The sequence below is a fragment of the Crocuta crocuta genome, unplaced genomic scaffold (genome assembly GCF_008692635.1).
Source record: "Crocuta crocuta isolate KB4526 unplaced genomic scaffold, BGI_CrCroc_1.0 scaffold73, whole genome shotgun sequence".
Classification (NCBI taxonomy): domain Eukaryota; kingdom Metazoa; phylum Chordata; class Mammalia; order Carnivora; family Hyaenidae; genus Crocuta; species Crocuta crocuta.
In genome coordinates this window covers 5,433,994-5,451,355 of record NW_027529443.1, presented here as the reverse complement: position 1 = coordinate 5,451,355, position 17,362 = coordinate 5,433,994, and the positions used below count along the sequence as shown (strand labels likewise).

At 42.7% G+C, this 17,362-nt stretch overlaps 1 protein-coding gene across 2 annotated transcripts in view; it reads right to left on the bottom strand.

Moving 5' to 3' along the window:
* The window catches only part of COG7 (component of oligomeric golgi complex 7), an 86,214-nt gene that overhangs the window by 49,964 nt on the left and 18,888 nt on the right, over nucleotides 1-17,362 (bottom strand). For both annotated transcript variants that reach the window (XR_013334230.1, XM_077760499.1), the window contains exons 5-7: nucleotides 9,188-9,270; nucleotides 8,267-8,389; nucleotides 2,309-2,507 (exon numbers count right to left, since the gene is read on the bottom strand). Coding sequence is in view for 1 of the 2 variants with exons in the window: in XM_077760499.1 (XP_077616625.1) it covers nucleotides 2,309-2,507; nucleotides 8,267-8,389; nucleotides 9,188-9,270 (405 nt within the window). In the remaining variant the exon portion in view is untranslated. The remainder of the gene's footprint in view (nucleotides 1-2,308; nucleotides 2,508-8,266; nucleotides 8,390-9,187; nucleotides 9,271-17,362) is intronic.

Here is a 17,362-nt window from a genome sequence, read left to right as displayed (position 1 = left end):
ATGAAATATCATTAACTGTCTAAGAACCTGGTAACGATGGGGAAAAACAAACAGCGTCCAGTGCAGGTGTGGGCCTGGGGGATGGGCACCCTCAGTCACTACTGACAGACACGAAAATAGGGAGAAACCTTCTCAAGAGCAAAATATGACAAATGTCTTTAAAATGTTCATTTCTTATGGGACACCTGGGTGACTCAGTTGGTTAAGTGTCTAACTTTGGCTCATGATCTTGCAGTTTGTGGGTTCAAGCCCCATGTCAGGCTCTGTGCTGATAGCTCAGAGCCTGGAGCCTGTTTCTGATTCTGTGTCTCCCTCTCTCACTGCTGCTCCCCATCTTGTGCACTCCTCCCTCAAAAATATATTAAAACATTTTTTTAAAATTTAATAGATAAGTATATAAATAAATAAAATGTTCATTTCTTAGCAACTGTGATTCTTAAGCTTACCCTAAGGAATAATCAAAATTTCAGGGTTCAGAATTAACGTGTTGGACTGTTTGTAATAGTTTTATTTCTAATAGTGGATAAATTAAAGTAAGCCACAGTTATCTAGTGGTCATTAAAAAGCCACGTCTTGGTTCTGGACAAATGTTAGAAACTGCTATACCTGGGTATGCTATACCTCAGTTCAGAGGCAATTAAAAAAATCCTAATATGCTAAAACCAAAAAAAAGACAACAGATAAAATTACATACATGTTTAAAAAAATGACTTGGGAAAACATTTAATGACATTTAAAAGAATGCTCATTATAAGGGTGCCTGGGTGACTCAGTGGATTAAGTGTCCAACTTCGGCTCAGGTCATGATCTCATGGTTTGTGAGTTCGAGCCCCGTGTTGGGCTCTGTGCAGACAGCTTGGAGCCTGGATTCTGCTTCAGATTCTGTGTCTGCCTCTCTCTTTCTGCCCCTCTTCCACCCGTACTTGGTCTCTTTCTCTCTCTCTCTCAAAAATAAACAAACATTGAAAAAAAGAACTTACAAAAATGCTCATTATATTGAGCAAAGAAAGAGAATTTAAGTTTGTATGCAACCATTATTTTTCAAGATGTATATGTGTGTAGGTGTATACGTGTATATATTTTTAGATATATTTGTGGAAAATTGTGTACTTATATTTGAATTACTAGGAGAAAATACAATGAAAGGCTGCCAGAGGCTCTCTCTGAATGATGAGGTTGTGAATCACTTTTATTCTCTTTTATTTTTACTTTTAGGTGCTTCCAAAGTATTTCTAAATTTAAAAAAATACTTTTTCGGAAACCTTGATAGGAATCATTAAAAATCTAAATTTCCATGGCTGGCTAACAAAGCACTTCTATGCCTTATTCTTTGGAGGGTGGTTCTCTCTTTTTCAAACATCCATCAGCAGTGGGAGGAAGGCCACCTGCCTTTTTGCTCTACCTTCACTCTACTCTGCTCCAGCAGGCAGCATGGTCTACACTCCAGCCCCACGGACACTGCATCCTGGTCCCCTGGAAGCTACCCACATCCCCCAAGCCTTTCCCACAACCAAGATCTGCCAAGTAAGTGAGCCAAAACACCTATGAATCATCCGGAACTGGAACAATAAACACACTCCCTGGAATGTATGAAGTAATTATACCCAAATGTAATTAAAGAGAATAACTATTAAATAAAGCAAGTTAGTGACACATAGCCGCCAAACGGCAGAACAAGGCCTTCCTGAAGCGATTTCCTGATTTGACAGCAGCATGTGTCATGAGATCTGTGCTACTTAAAAGTTTATGATGCTTTTAACTTACAGGGGAAACAGCTGGGGAAATGTAACACGACATGGCTGTGCTCCGAGACACAGCTGGGGAATGCCCATCTTCCCCACAGCCACCCTGAGTCCTAACACAGCCTCGCTGCTCTTGAACACTTGCTGATGCCCTATCAAGAAGTTCCTCTAATCTAGTCTCTTCAACTTACTTTGTAGGTGGAGTTGTCTGAGGTTTTATGACATCCCAAAGGGAAGAGGACACTACCTTCCCAATGGAAGTTGGGAATTTGAGGCCACTGATGCCCACCTGCCTCTTGCACATTCTAAGTTCCTACGGAAGTGCCCATCACTCCCCCAGAGCATGCAAAGCCCCTAGGTAGCACTGGGTTTGGTTAATACGTCAGGCAGCAACCATTCCCATGATGGCAATGCTTTCATGGAAAAGGCTTTGCTCTCTGCTGAGAAGGAAAACAAGGATATTCCAAATCTGTAAAATCAGTCATCTGAAAAGACAAACAAACCCAAGAAGCTTCAAAAAGAGCAAGTGAAGACAGGCCAGAGGACCGGGAGGAAGGAGTATTTACGTGGGCGGGGGAGCTGTGCCATCTCCAGCCCCTTGGCAAAGTGGGCGGTGGCATCGTAGAACTCCAGGAGCGTGAGGAGCCCCAGCTCAGGCCCGGCCCTCTCCATGCCGGAGCTGAGGCAGTCGGGCAGGGCGGGCACCAAGGCCCCCAGAGTCTGAATCAGCAGCACAGTCACCACCTCGTGGGGGTTCTTGAAAACCTACAGTGGGAGAGAGGTATCTGCGTTAGCACAAAGGCCCAAGTGGGAGCGCAACTTATAAAGAAGCAGTCCCCTGGACTGCTCTCAGAGGAATTTCTCCAACAGCTGGAAAATGGCCTCATCAAGAGCTTTAAGCCCCAAGTGTTCCTTCCTACAAACTCAAACAAGCTCAGAGAGCCAAGTAACTGGCAGAACTTGCAACCTGTCCAGAACAATTGGCTACTCCATGTCAATTGCTGGCCACAAGTGCCTTTTTTTCAAATTTATCACATGTAGGATTTAGATGGCTACCAAAATCTGGCCAGCAAGGGCTGTGAAGATGATTGCGCGAAAACTAAGACTGCATGGAAGGTGGGGAATAAAATAGAATTAAAAAAGAGCAATTCACTGAATCAGGGTTGGAAGACATTTAGCCAGATTTGCATACCAGCCCACAGCCACCTCTCCCCTTGACACAGACCTTCGGTTAAGATGGATTTATCTTTTACTCTAAGGACTACCAGGAATAGTGTATCTAGGGCCTTTTAGGCTTTTTAAAAAGTTGGGGTGCCTGGGCGGCTCAGTTGGGTTGAACGTCNGCAATTCACTGAATCAGGGTTGGAAGACATTTAGCCAGATTTGCATACCAGCCCACAGCCACCTCTCCCCTTGACACAGACCTTCGGTTAAGATGGATTTATCTTTTACTCTAAGGACTACCAGGAATAGTGTATCTAGGGCCTTTTAGGCTGTATGGGCGACTTAGGCTCACATCATGATCTCACGGTTGGTGGGTTCAAGCCCCACGTTGGGCTCTGTGCTGACAGCTAGCTCAGAGCCTGGAGCCTGCTTCGGATTCTGTGTCTCTTTCTCTCTCTGCCCCGCCCCTATTCATGCTCTGTCTCGCTCTCTTTTTCAATAATAAACAAATGTTTAAAAAAATATTTATTTTTGAGAGAGATAGAGAGAATGAGCCTGCGTGGAGAAAGAACAGAAAGAGAGGGAGAGAAAGAATCCCAAGCAGGCTCCTCACTGTCAACACAGAGCCCGACATGGGGCTCAGTCCCACACACTGTGAGATCATGATCTCAGCCAAGATCAAGAGTTGGACGCTTAACTGACTGAGCCACCCAGGTACCCCGGAGGCCTTTTAGGTTGTAGATTCACTTATTCACTAAGAGTCTTTTCTTCTGTTTCATATACTATTGATCTTTTGAACAAAACTGTAAAAGTGTATATAGTACATTCGGAGAGGGGTTCTCACAGACTTCCCTGTGCTGACTGAATGATTTTTTATTATAATGTAACTTAAATATGCACAAACATGAAAACAAGATATAAGACTGTTCTTAAGTAACTCTACAGCCAAAAATGTATAAGCTTAAAAACTATAAAATCAATAAACTCATATTTTTATTAGAAAATACCGAGATGAGTGAAAATGAAAACACAACTTTCCAAAAGTTATGGGATACAGCAAAAGTAACGCTAATAAAAGGGAAACTTTTAGCTGTAAACACATAGATTAAAAAAGAAGAAATAACTCAACAAGCTAACTGCACACATTAAGGAATAAGAAAAAGAAGCAGCCCAACCCAAAGCTAGAAGAAAGAAGGAAATAATAGAGATTAGAGCAGAGGTAAATAAAATAAAGAACAGAAAGTTAATTTTAAAAGTCAATAGAACTGGTTGCTTCTTTGAAAAGATCAACAAAACTGACAAACCTTGAATTTGTCTGCATGCTTCCTCATGAGAGCATTAGGGTTAAAGCCTTCTGGGCAGGGAAACTACATAGGTGATGTTTTGACACCAAAATTCTTTTTTTTTTTTTTTACACCAAAAACCATTCTTAAAACAGAAACGCCATCATTCACTCTATTGCTCCAGACTCACTACCTTCTTGAGAAAACCAAACTCCTGCCTTGAATTCACAGTTCCTCCACCGTATGGTGCCCCTCCCCCCACAGCAGCACCAACACAAACTCTCTGATCTCCAGCCAATGCCTTTCCCTCACTATCCACAAACGTGCTATTGTCAGAAAGTCAGAAAGACCTTCAGATAGCACCCAGCCCAATGTCTTCATTTGACAGAAGAAACCTTTTGCTGCAAGAAAAGAAGGGACCCAAGGAGGAAATAAAAATGGGCCTTCTAGAAAAAGGAATGCTGACTCTTCACTATGAGAATTTCCTTCACGCTTATCTCCTAGTCAGATGACCTGGGGCGGGGGAAGAATTAAACTAATTAGTTGGTCAGCTGAAACTATAAAGTCATATCATAGACCTTCAGCTGTAGCATTTTTACCCATTTCAATTAAAACACACTGGTTCTCTTATGCTCAGAGGTGTCCCGTGTCCCTTGAAGAGATCTGGCAAAAAGAATGGCCAATGGCCAGAGAACCACCACAAAGTTCAGAGACTCTAAGACCAAACTTATAAACTCAGGCTATAGAAGCAACCTAAATGGCCCACCTGAAAACAATCTGACCTTACCTCACACCATGTGCAGGACTAATTCAAGATGGGCCTCAGATCTTACTGTAAAAATTAAACAAACTTCTAGGGGCACCTGGGTGGCTCAGTCAGTTAAGTGTTGACTTTGGCTCAGGTCATGATCTCATGATTCATGGGTTCAAGCCATGCATCAGGCTCTGTGCTGATACATAGCTTGGAGCTTGCTTCAGATTCTGTGTCTCCCTCTCTCTGCCCCTTCCCCATTCACACTCTGTTTCTGTCTCTCTCTCAAAAATGAATAAACCTTAGAAATTTTTTTTTTTAAAGAAACTAAACAAGCTTCTAGAAGAAAATACAAAAGAGCATCATTGCAATTTGGGGGTTGGTGATGATTTCCCACAAAACAAGAACCATAAAAGAAAAAATTGATAAATTAGGCTTTCACAAAATCAATACCTCTGTTTAGGCCACAGACTGGAAGGAAGTATCTACAAACTATATCTGACAAAGGATTTTTATCTGGAATATATAAAGAATAAAAAGGCAAATAGCCAATTTGTTGTAGTGAGCAAAAGATCTGAGCAGACAGCTCACAAAGGAAGATATAAACACATTGAAAAGATGCTCAATATCATTAGTCATCAGGAAAATACAAATTAAAACCACAATGAAATACTACAACACGCCCACCAGAATGGACTAGCTTAAAAAGACTGACATCACTTAACGTAGGCAAAGATGTGGGGCAATCCAGACTCTCGCACACTCATGGGACTATAAAAAGTACAACCACTTTGGAAAAATGTCTGGCAGTTTCTTATAAATCTAAACATACACCTGCCCAATGACTTAGCAAATTCCACTCCTAGGTATTTACCCAAGAGATATGAACATATGTATTCACAAAAAGACTTAGAGAACAATGTTCATTAGCAGTTTTATGCATAATGGCCCCAAACTGGAAATACCCCAAGTGTTCATCAGTATAAGAATGAATAAGCCAACTGTGGTATATTCATACCACGTAACAGTATTTGGCAATAAAAAGGAACAAACTACTGATTCACACAACATGAATGAGTCTCACAAACATGCTCAATGAAAGCAACTTTGCAGGAAAACTATACACTGTATGACTCCATCTATTTAAAATTCCAAAAACAGGGAGTGCCTGTGTGGCTCAGTTGGTTAAGGGTCCGACTTCAGCTCAGGTCATGATGTCAGGGTTTGAGTTTGAGCCCTGTATCAGGCTCTGTGCTGACAGCTCAGAACTTGGAGCTTGCTTCAGATTCTGTGTCTCATTCTCTCTCTGCCCCTCCCCAACTTGTGTTCTTTCTCTCTCAAAAATAAATAAATAAATAAATAAATAAATAAAATTTGAAAATGGGGGCACCTTGGTGGTTTAGTCGGTTAAGCATCCGACTGCACCTCAGGTGATGATCTTGCAGTTCATGGATTTGAGCTCCATGTGCTGACATGCTGGCTCTGTACTGACAGAGCTTGGAGCCTGGAGCCTGCTTTGGATTCATCTCCCTCTCTCTCTGCCCCTTCCCTGCTTGCACTCTGCTCTCTCTCAAAAATAATAAAACACAAACAAAAAATAGAAGGGGTGGGAATGAAAAAAAAAATTTTAATAAGAAAAATTTTAATTAAAAAAAATTTCAAAAACAGGCCTAATTTATGGTGGGAAAAAAATCAGAGCAGTGGTTGCCTTCAGGGGAGTTGGAATGACTAGGAAGGAGCATGAGAGAACTTTCTAGAGTGATGGTAATGTTCTGTGTATCTTAACAGGGATCAGGTTACACAACATTTATCAAAATTGATCACATGGCATATTTAAGATCATTGCATTCCACAATTTTACCTAAAAAGGTGGGGTGCAGAGCAAATATTGAACTTTAGTTAATAATACACATGTTCAGAACTAAATAATGCTTGCAAGTTCCTTTGAAAGGAATAAAAAAATAAGACTGGTCAATGAATGGAGAGGTACATGGGAAGATGGGCAGATTTACGATAGAGCAAACATAGCAAAATGTTCACTGCAGACTGCAGATGTGAGAACATCGGTGTTCATCATGCAATTCTTTCAACTCTTTTATATGTTGGAAATTTTCCATATTATAATACTTGGGGTAAATCAGAAAGGGACACATTTATTGTGGTGTGTTTCTTTTTCTTTTGCATTATACTGAGCTTCAGGAGATGACGGATGCTTATCAGGTTTTAGTCCCCTGAAAAGGAAACAGACCATGGACCAAAAGCATAAATTAGCAGGGTTTATGGGATGCGGCCCAAACATAATCTGAGAAGTCTAAATCCTCTTTCTTAGATGACAGAGGGTATTTGCACATTGGATGTAAGTTGGTTGTATCTTCACAACACAAGGGACAGTAAAAGAAGGCAAGGACGGAGAAATGAAGGTGCATCACCAGGGTCCCTGAAAACCGACAACTATGTAAGTACTGTGAAACGTCTACAGGAGGCTGTGGTTCCGTGTTGCTATGACCTGAATCTGAGTTCGGCTGGCTCCAGGAGAAAGCAATGTGGGGATAGAAGAGAGCTTTAAACACTGGGATGGACGCGACCCTGTACAAGGGATTCTCTCCAGCTACAGTCGCGTTCATTCCAGCGGTGGACGGATGGACACTGCAAGAGTAATTCACAACGAATTTTGAAAGCAGACCAAAACCCAAGCCACACCGTTAACAGGCCCAGTAAGTCACAGCCTCTTCTCTCCTAAAACAGGGCAAGAGGATCTGGGGCACCCCCTGGCATCGAGGCAGGGGAACAATGGTTCATCCCCTGGATGGCGGAAGATGCCAAGAGGCTCTGGGAAGACAAGTGATGGGCAGCTTCCACTAGAAATGAAGTTCTTCTGTCTCACGGGTGCCCTAAGTCGGAGGGTGCCTGTAAAACTGTACTCTTCCTCGAGCCCTGGGCATACCATGTGAACAAGGGAAACTAGCCTTAGGCCAGGTCAATTTTCCCTGAAGTTGAGATAAAAACAATCCTGTTCACTCAAACACCACCTGACCGAGGGCCTCCTGCTTTTAGATCAGAAGATAACAGCCTCCAGGAATTCCACAGGCTCCCTGGGCGAACAACACGCAACACTGTCACATTAGATTCTATTTAAGATACAGATGAGGACGATAAGAAGAGTTTTAAGGAGACTGAAAGATTTTACTGCCTTGGGTTTTGAGGCTTATCTTTAACTCCTTTGGTGATGGCAGCAAACAGGGAGGCTCCTACAGCAGCGCTTGGAGCAGAGGAGAGAGCACTGTCAGGGCAGCCCCCCATCCCCTCAGAGCCAAGCGAGCTGTTACCTGCGAAGCCCACTGGATCTGCGTGTGCCAGGCCCCGAGCAGAGCATCATAGAATTCGGTGAGCCGCCGGTCCAGGGGGAGGTCGCTGTGGCACAGCTCTTGCCAGGTTGCTAACAGCCGCGCCTGCAGAGGCAGAAAGGGGACCCGCTGAGTGGGTTAGATGCCCCGCCTGCTAGCGCTGCCCCCCAGCAAGGCCAGCGACTTCTGCTGCCTACTGACCCGAGCAGTTGGGTGCCCGCTGAGGACCATTCGCTTCAGAGGCGAGGGAAAAAGAGAGGTCACAGCCACCTGCTCTGATCATCAATCAGAGCTTGGGTCCGTTCCCCTCCCAGTGCTCCTTTCTTCCTTCATCTTGTCCCAACAGCTCGCCAAGGTCCTTGCGCTGGGTGTGCTACACTCTCCCCGACAGACCTTCCGGGTGCTCGTGAGTGTGCGCTTCGTCTTCATGTCCCAACACCACTGCTTAAAGACGCATGAGGTTGGACTCGAAGGAATTAAGTTAGCCCGGGAAGCTGTCAGGTTGTTGTTTTTTGTTTTTTGTTTTTTTTACCTAATGTCAACAACCCTAGAAAACAAAAAATTCTTATGGCTTCCGGAGGGCATCATAAGGCCTAAGAGACTACTCTCCCTTGAAAGACAAGAATGGGAGGAATTACAATACCTTTTCAGTCTATAAATGAAATCCAGCTCTAAACACAAAATATGCTGAAAACTGAGGGCTTGCTCCCCACCCCACCCCACCCCCCAATGCTGGCAAAGAAATGAATCCACAGGCTGGACCAAGATCACCCCCTATTGGCTAATGAAAAGAAGGGCCACAGGGCGAGGAGACCAGCCATCTCTCCCTTGGCGTACAAACATTGGGGTTCTGCAGCCCCATGCTGTACACGTTACACCACATATGCACTCCCAGCTTCTCACCTTGTGACATTTGTAGTAGTAGGCGAGCAGCTGAGGCATCCGGTCAATTTCGGTAAACACCTTCACAAACATCTTGGACTGATCTGAAGGAGAACAACATAAAACATGCATGCGTCGTTACCAGCTTTCCGGTTGCAGGCAAGAGAAAGAGTTTGCTAGGCTACGTGTGGGTACATGTAAGCTCCTGCTTGGAACTTCTTACCTACACAGTGGATTAACTCGTGAATGGAGAATAAGAATATGAAAAATAAGTCAAGATAAGGGCAGAAGACATAACTCAGACGCCGCAAGTCTTGGCTTGTTTAGATAATGCATCAGTAAGCATCACAGACAGGGTTGAATCGTACATCAGCAAAGTCAATGCTGTATGTGAACGNGCTGCAAAATCGAAGGGGACTCTCATTCTCAGGGTTGCACAAGGGCAGGGTGCGAGCCTCCTTAGATTTTTGTGCTTTAGGCATTTCACCTGCCTCACCTCATCCTGGCTCTGACTAGAATCATGAAACGTCAGCGACAAAAACATATCTAAAAAACCATAATGGACCTGATTTTACAGGTGAAGAAAGTGCAGCCCAGAGAGCTTCAATCACTTGCAGGTCAGTGACCAGACTGCTCAACCACAGCACTGACTGAACCATATGCAACCACTACTATTCAATCAATTTGACCCACAAGCATAGCAATGTCATATGACTCAATCTAACATTTATATGAACTAAAAAATGCTGACATAAGCAGACCTCCTACCTGGTGCTGAGAATCATGATGCTCTTTGCCAGCCCAGGGCCTTTGTACTTCATCTGGGATGATCTTTCTGGCTCTCTGTGTGGTTCTCTCCTTATTAGGAGGGCCTTTGCCAATCAATTTAGAATTTAAAAACCTAAACTAGGTTATTTATTTATTTCCTATCCTATCACATCTCCCCTTTGGTAGAATTAATCAAAATCTATATTATTCTATTTAGTTACTTGTGTGATAATTTGTCTTTCTCACCCTTAGAAATACAAGCTCCATGAGGCTGTGACCTTTTCTGTCTTATCTCACACTGTTCCCAGAAATTGGCACATCATACTATAAAAATATGTATTAATGGGGGTGCCTGAGTGGCTCAGTTGGTTAAGCACTTGATTCTTGGTTTCAGCTCAGGTCACGACCTCATGATTTGTGAGGTCAAGCCCCAAGTCAGGCTCTGTGCTGACAGCACGGAGCCTGCTTGGGATTCCCTCCCTCCCTCCCTCCCTGTCTCTCTCTTTCTCTCAAAATAAGCTTTTAAAAAATAAATTAATGACTATTTAAATAGCATTGTTTTTCAGCAATATAAATAGCATGTTCATGGTAGAAAAAATGGAAAACAAAAAAAAAAACTGCTGACAATCCTATTGCATTCTGTAAAACAGTCAACATTTTGGTGTGTTTTTAGATCAAAGCAGCTATGTTTACAAGTCTAAATATATAATCACAGCTTGAAAAAAATCTCCACTGGATAGAGTAGAACTTGTTATTTCTTAAAACAAAAAATAAAGCAGGAACTGGTGATACAGCAAACCCAGTTAGGAAAAGTGTTGAAAAACTTACAGGTAACAGGTGAGTCTTTAGCCTTATAGAGGAGTTAAAGTTTTTCAAGGTTAGTACATTCAGTCAAACACAAATTTGTAAAACTACGGAAAGTTCTTGACTTAGACAAAAGAAAGAAATAGGAAACTTACTTTGGCAATCATAATGCAGAGTTCTAGCTCTTGCCAATACCACAGACTCAACGCACAAGGCACTGCTTGAGCACCTGCCTGGGGAAGAGCCACCTGCTGGGTGCTGGGGGGCGCAGAGGGGAGACAGGCAGGGGTCTGGTGGTGGACGGGCTGTTGTGCAACCACACCCCACTGCCCTTCTGCTGACAAAACTCTGGCTGTTCTCTGAGGGACAGTGCACCTGCCTCTCATTCTCCCATTTTCCTTTTTTTTTTTTTTTTCAGAGCAAAATATTCAGTTTCTATTACTAAATAGTACCATTAGCACTTTCCTGTAGCTGCTGGTAATTACATATACATAAGACTGAGCAAATATCAACTGTCTTTATCAAAGAATAGTGTTATTACTCTTTTGGTTTTTGTTACCAGTTTTAGTGAGGAACAGTTGATATAACATCACTGTATACGTTGAAGGCATAGAGCATGCTGGTGCTCTATGCCTTCAACATACAATCCACACATATTGTGAAATGATTAAAACAGATTCAGCTAACATCCATTTTTCTCACATAGATAAAATAAAAAGAAAGAAAAAAAAGAATAAAGGTCCAAAAACTTCTTTTTATGATTAGAATTCTCCAGATTTACTTTCTTAACAACGGCCCTATGTATCATACAGCAATGTTAGATGTGATCATCATGTTGTACATTACATCCCTAGTACCTGTTATCTTATAACTGAAGTTTGTACTTTTTTTTTTTTTGTAAGTAGGTTTCACGTCCAATGTGGAGCCCAACATGGGGCTTAAACTCCCGACCCTAAGATCAAGATCTGAGCGGAGATCAGGAGTCAGACGCTTAACTGACTGAGCCACCCAGGCACCCCTGAAGTTTGCACCTTTTGGCCATTTTCAATTTAAAGGTTTCCAGTGAAGGTGACTACTCCAGGCTCCAGGGTACGGCCAGCACCAGGCCTCAAATCCACCTGATCAGAGAAATTGATTCAGAGACGCAAAAGCCTGCCCATCAATGCAGTCAAGATTAACCCTGGGACCTCTTCTTAAGCTCTGAGGATGGAACTTCAAGGGCTACATGTAAAGTGCACCTGGAAGTAACACCAACACACAGAGAGAGCCAAAAAATGGCACGAGAGAGACTGGGTCCTAATGACATAGTTTGTGTTCCTGGATCAGCAACTTCTCAGTTCCATAAACAATATAATCTCTCTTTTTGGTTTAGGCCAGTTTGAACTGGGTTTCTGTCACTTACAACCAAAAGAAACCCAAACTGATACAAGGCCTCATGGGAATGAGGTGGAGTCTCCAGCCTCTATGCCATCTACCCAAAGTGTAATATGTGGTAAATGGATTCTTATTATATTAAATTAATAACTGATTTTGGATTATAAGCAAGGCAGTATAATAGACGTACAGCACCAACGGGAACTTTCATTTATGTTGCCTTTGTGCATGATTTCGCATTCTATTTAACGTAAGGAAGTGCTTCTCACACGATGCCCTGCACACAGGAGATATGTCATAATTATCTGTTAGATGAAATACATGGGGAGAAATGCTCTTAAATCTTGTCCTAAAATACTTCCCCCATTGCATCAACCTCTACAATTTTGCCCTGTTTCCTCCTAGGTATAGACATGGAAATCACCCCCTTCCGCAGATGCCTGAGAGGGCTTTTCCCACTCTCTGTCACTCATTCGATATATGGTTGAATGTGTCAATAAATATAAACAGAGGTGAGGAGAATATGAAAGACCTTTGATATACAAAGTAGGTAATAACATTGAAAACAATGCACTCTGGATAAGCTAGCTCCCTTTTACATTCACACTTCTTCCAAAGCTTTTCCATTGATAGAACCTCACTTTAACCTTGTACAATCCTATGAGGCCAGAAGATGGAGAAATTGCCAACAGCATAAATAAGCCAGTCAAGATCACAACTAGAAGGGCCGAGACCACCTGTTGGTCAGGTTCTTGAGACTTCATCTAATTCCATCCAACTTGACAACTGTCCAACATGACAAGTGACAAGGAGAGAGTTCCAGAAGGAAAGTCTCTGGGGAAAAGGGGAAAGGAACTCAGAAGAACACCTTACTCACATTTTGGGGAAAAAAATGAAGGACTGTGGATGGTAGCAAGAATGAGAGGGAATAGGAGTGCCTGGGTGTCTCAGTTGATTAAGTGTCTGTTAATCTCTGCTCAGGTTTTCATCTCAGAGTTCTGAGAAGGAAGGAAGGAAGGGAGGAAGGAAGGAAGGAAGGAAGGAAGGAAGGAAGGAAGGGAGGGAGGGAGGAGAGAGAGAGAGGGAAAAAGAGAGAAAGAAAGAAAGATGGATGGATGGATGGATGGATGGATGGATGGATGGAGTACTTGGGTGGCTCAGTCAGTTAAGCGTCCGACTTCAGCTCAGGTAATGATCTCACAGTTTGTGAGTTCGAGCCCCATGTGGGGCTCTGCGTTGACAGCTGGGAGCCTGGAGCCTGCTTGCGGATTCTGTGTCTCCCTCTCTCTCTGCCCCTCCCCCATTTATGCTCTGTCTTTGTCTCTCAAAAATAAATAAATGTAAAAAACATTTTTAAAAAAAGAAAGAAAGAAACTTAAGGATTACATGAAGTTGAATAGGGAAGGAATTAAAATCTAGTGCCTGCCCTGACTCTGCAAAAATAAACTAAGCTTATAAAGTTGTGACAATAGAAACACCATTAATTAATTCAATCAAAAAAGATGGTGTAGGGGCACCTGGGTGGCTCAGTTGGATGACTGTCCAACTTCAGTTCAGGCCATGATCTCATGGTTTAGGGATTCAAGACCCATGTCAGGCTCCACACTGACAGAGCCTGTTTGGGATCCTCTCTCTCTCTCTCTAATAAATAAACATTAAAAAAATTAAATAAATAAAACGATGGTATAGGAGGAGAATGGAAAGGGGAGAGCGGTATGAAAGCGAAATCTTTAGCTATAACAATAGGAAGTCAAGACACAGTGCCTAAAATTAATATATAAAAAAATAAAATAATATACGTACTATGCGGAAATATATAGTGAAATACCAGAGACTTAAAAGTGGTCTCCTGGGGTCAGGACTGGGGAATGAGGCGGTGGAGGAAAACAACGTTATTTTCCCCTATAAGACTTCCAGTACTATTTAACTCTTCTAACACTGTAGGTGATGGGAACAAATTTTAACTGAATTCAGGAAGAAAAATGAAACCAACAAAGTCATTTGTGGGTCTGGACTTCCAATTTGTAGTTTAGCTCCATCTGCTGAGCTACAGGGCTTTTCAGACATCTGCTGCTGTTCTCATTCAAATAGAACCTTCATGAATTCCTGACTGGCCTTTTAGGAATTATTCCCTTGGGCTACTGTAAGAGCCCTGAAGTCTTGAAGGGGGGAGGGGAGTCAAACAGAAAGGAATAAGGTTCACCTAGTGCCTCCCCAGGAACCAGGAGCATAGGAATCGTATGGTACCCACTTTACTGAGAAGGAAACTGAGGTGTCATTGCTTACAGGCAACAGCCCAAAGATTTCAAAATTGGCCTGTCCATCTCCCAAGTCAACTCCCACTCAGCCACACTCCTCAGAAGACTTACTATAAATTCCTCCCTGAATAGAGACTCCTTGTCTGTTCAAGGCAAACTATGCTCTGTCCCCAGCTGTCCAGCCTCATTGCCGACCATTTCTCAATGTTCACCCCATTAAAAAGGGCTTAAGCGTTATTCCCCAAACCGCCCCTGAGGATTCCCATTTCTATACCACTCATGTGTATGTTGTTCCATCTGTTGCAAATGTTTCTCCTCACATATCAAAATCCTTCACCCATGGGAAAAGGCTCATGCTACAGTGCTCACTAGGGGAAAATCAAGGTACAAAATTGTACATACTCAATGTATATACTTGCCTTAAAAGATACAGGTGTACACACACACACACACACACACACACACACACACACACGGAAAAAACTGGAAGGAAATGTTGAGGGAGTCTAAGACAAGCTGCCAGGCCTGAAACCCCTGCCCCCACACCCAGATGGGACATGTGTGATATTCCTCAGGCACTCTTGGCTGCCCAAGAACAAAGGAAAGGGGAAAAAAAAAATGGTTAACTCATAGAGATTATAGTGTGAAGGACCTAAGTCTCCATCTATTTACAAATATCTTAGTATATTACAAGAAAAAAGCAATCTTATCAATAGCCTAATCTTCAGAAACCTATAGACTCCTTTCCTGAGCCCCAACATCATCCCTCCAAGTGGAGGGATGTGGGAAACAAAGGCAGAAGGAAATGGCAGAGAGAACTACATTTCCTTATAACCCGCAGCCCACTGACAGATACTTGAGGCTGCAGAGGAAAACGTTTCTCCAGGAGCTCCCTACTGTCCTAATGCTAGTGCTTTGCTAGAGGGCGAACAACCCTAGCTTTACAAGAGTTAGGTCTCCAGTATCCTGGGAGTCTTCTTTAGCACATGAAAGTCTCGCTGGAAACTTCCCCGGGACTTTATCTTCCCCCAACTCCATAGTATATAACTAGTCTCTCCTTGTGGTGCCCAGGCAGCTCCTCTTGCCCAGGGGTCCTGTCCCCGTGCTTTCATAAAATCACCTTTTTGCACCAAAGACATCTTCAAGAATTCTTTCTTGGTCGTCCCCCCCATCACCCCAAAAACTGCATTAGCAAATACTAATAGTCATCTCTTGGTGGAGAGCTTACTGGCAAATCATTTTGATCTATATTTGTGTGTATCTTTCCAATTTTCAATAACCTGTATATGTATTACTTTTATAATCAGACACATCTTTTTTAAAAAAAATTAATTCATATAAATTTCAAAGTTCTTCACACATATTAGCTCTTTCAGAAAAGCTTCCTCGATGTTGTCATCTTTCTTCCCGGGGAAGGCTAAGGCAATTTTCACATTCCATCTTGCAATGAAATTATTTGTGTACTTGTTCTCTCCCAGCCTCACCCTCAACGGAGCTGCAAGGTCCTTGAAGACAGCAACCTTATCTTATTCATCTTTGCATTCCCTGCTGCTCCTCACAGAATTAATATTTTAAAATAACATTTAAAAGTGAGTTGCCCTTTTGAAATTCCTCCTTTGAATTACACCCGACAGGAACTGTAAAAAAGCAAACAGACTCAAGCCCTAAATGTTCACATATTTGGTGGCTTGAAGAATAAGTAAATAATTCGGTAAACATCTGCATTCCATACATAGTGAGGGATGCTAGGAGCCAAATTATGGTATTAATATCAAGTAGTTTCTTACATATTTTCCTAAGGGCAGAGGAAATGACTAAATGGATGACTTGCTTCCAAGCTGACTGCTGAAAAGCCAGGGAGGCAGCCTCAGGGCAGCCCCTCTCCAGCACCACTGCCGGTGCTTGTCTGCCCCCTTCTGGCCAAAACTCACACACCACAGTCTCAGAATGAAATTTAAAAAGGAAAAAATATTTTAACTGCACAAACAGGTATCCAACCTTTTATTTATTTTTTTATGCATATTTATTTTTGAGAGAGAGAGACAGAGACAGAGCGGGGCAGAGAAATAAATGGAGACACAGAATCCAAAGCAGGCTACAAGCTCTGAGCTGTCAGCATAGAGCTGGACGTGGGGCTTGAACTCACGAGCTGTGAGATCATGACCTGAGTCAAAATCGGACGCTTAACCGACTGAGCGCCCCCAGGTGCCCCAGGTGTCCAACTTTTTAAATCTGCTAAGAAGGAAAATCTGTGACAGCAACTATTGTAAAGATAACCCAGCTAGACTTTGAAAATCTTTGAACTCACTTTGCTGGGCAGGAATCCACGAGTCAGAAGATGGCTTTTGCCCTTAAAATGCATATTATTGGGGCGCCTGGGTGGCTTAGTCGGTTAAGCGTCCGACTTTCGCTTAGGTCATGATCTCGCGGTTCGTGGGTTCGAGCCCCACGTCGGGCTCTGTGCTGACTGCCAGCTCAGAGCCTGGAGCCTGTTTCAGTCTGTGACTCCCTCTCTCTCTGACCCTCCCCTGCTCACGCTGTCCCTCTCTCTCTCTCTCCTAGAAATAAATAAAACACTTAAAAAAAATAAAAAATAAAAAAATAAAATGCATATTATTTTCCTAAGATCCCTGAGATAAATAAATCTTCCTACTACATGTAAAACTGTGCTATAAAAAGTTTCTTCAACTTAACTGAATTCATTGGTTGGTTGTGTAAAATGAACTAGGCACGTGAACTTGTCACTCGAAGCAGAGAGATGGAAAGGGGGAACATATTAGAGATGTACTAATTTAGCAGAGACCTCCCTTTAAAGACTGTCAGGAAAAAAAGCACCTTGGCCTTCCAGGAAAGATGGCTGATGAAAGAGCACATTACCTTGGGGGGGGAAAACCTTCCTGATATTCACCAAAATTCACCACCCAGAGAAAAACCCAACACTATTCCATCTGTGTTGAGGCCAGGAGAAAATCTGTACTATGGAACTTCAGTG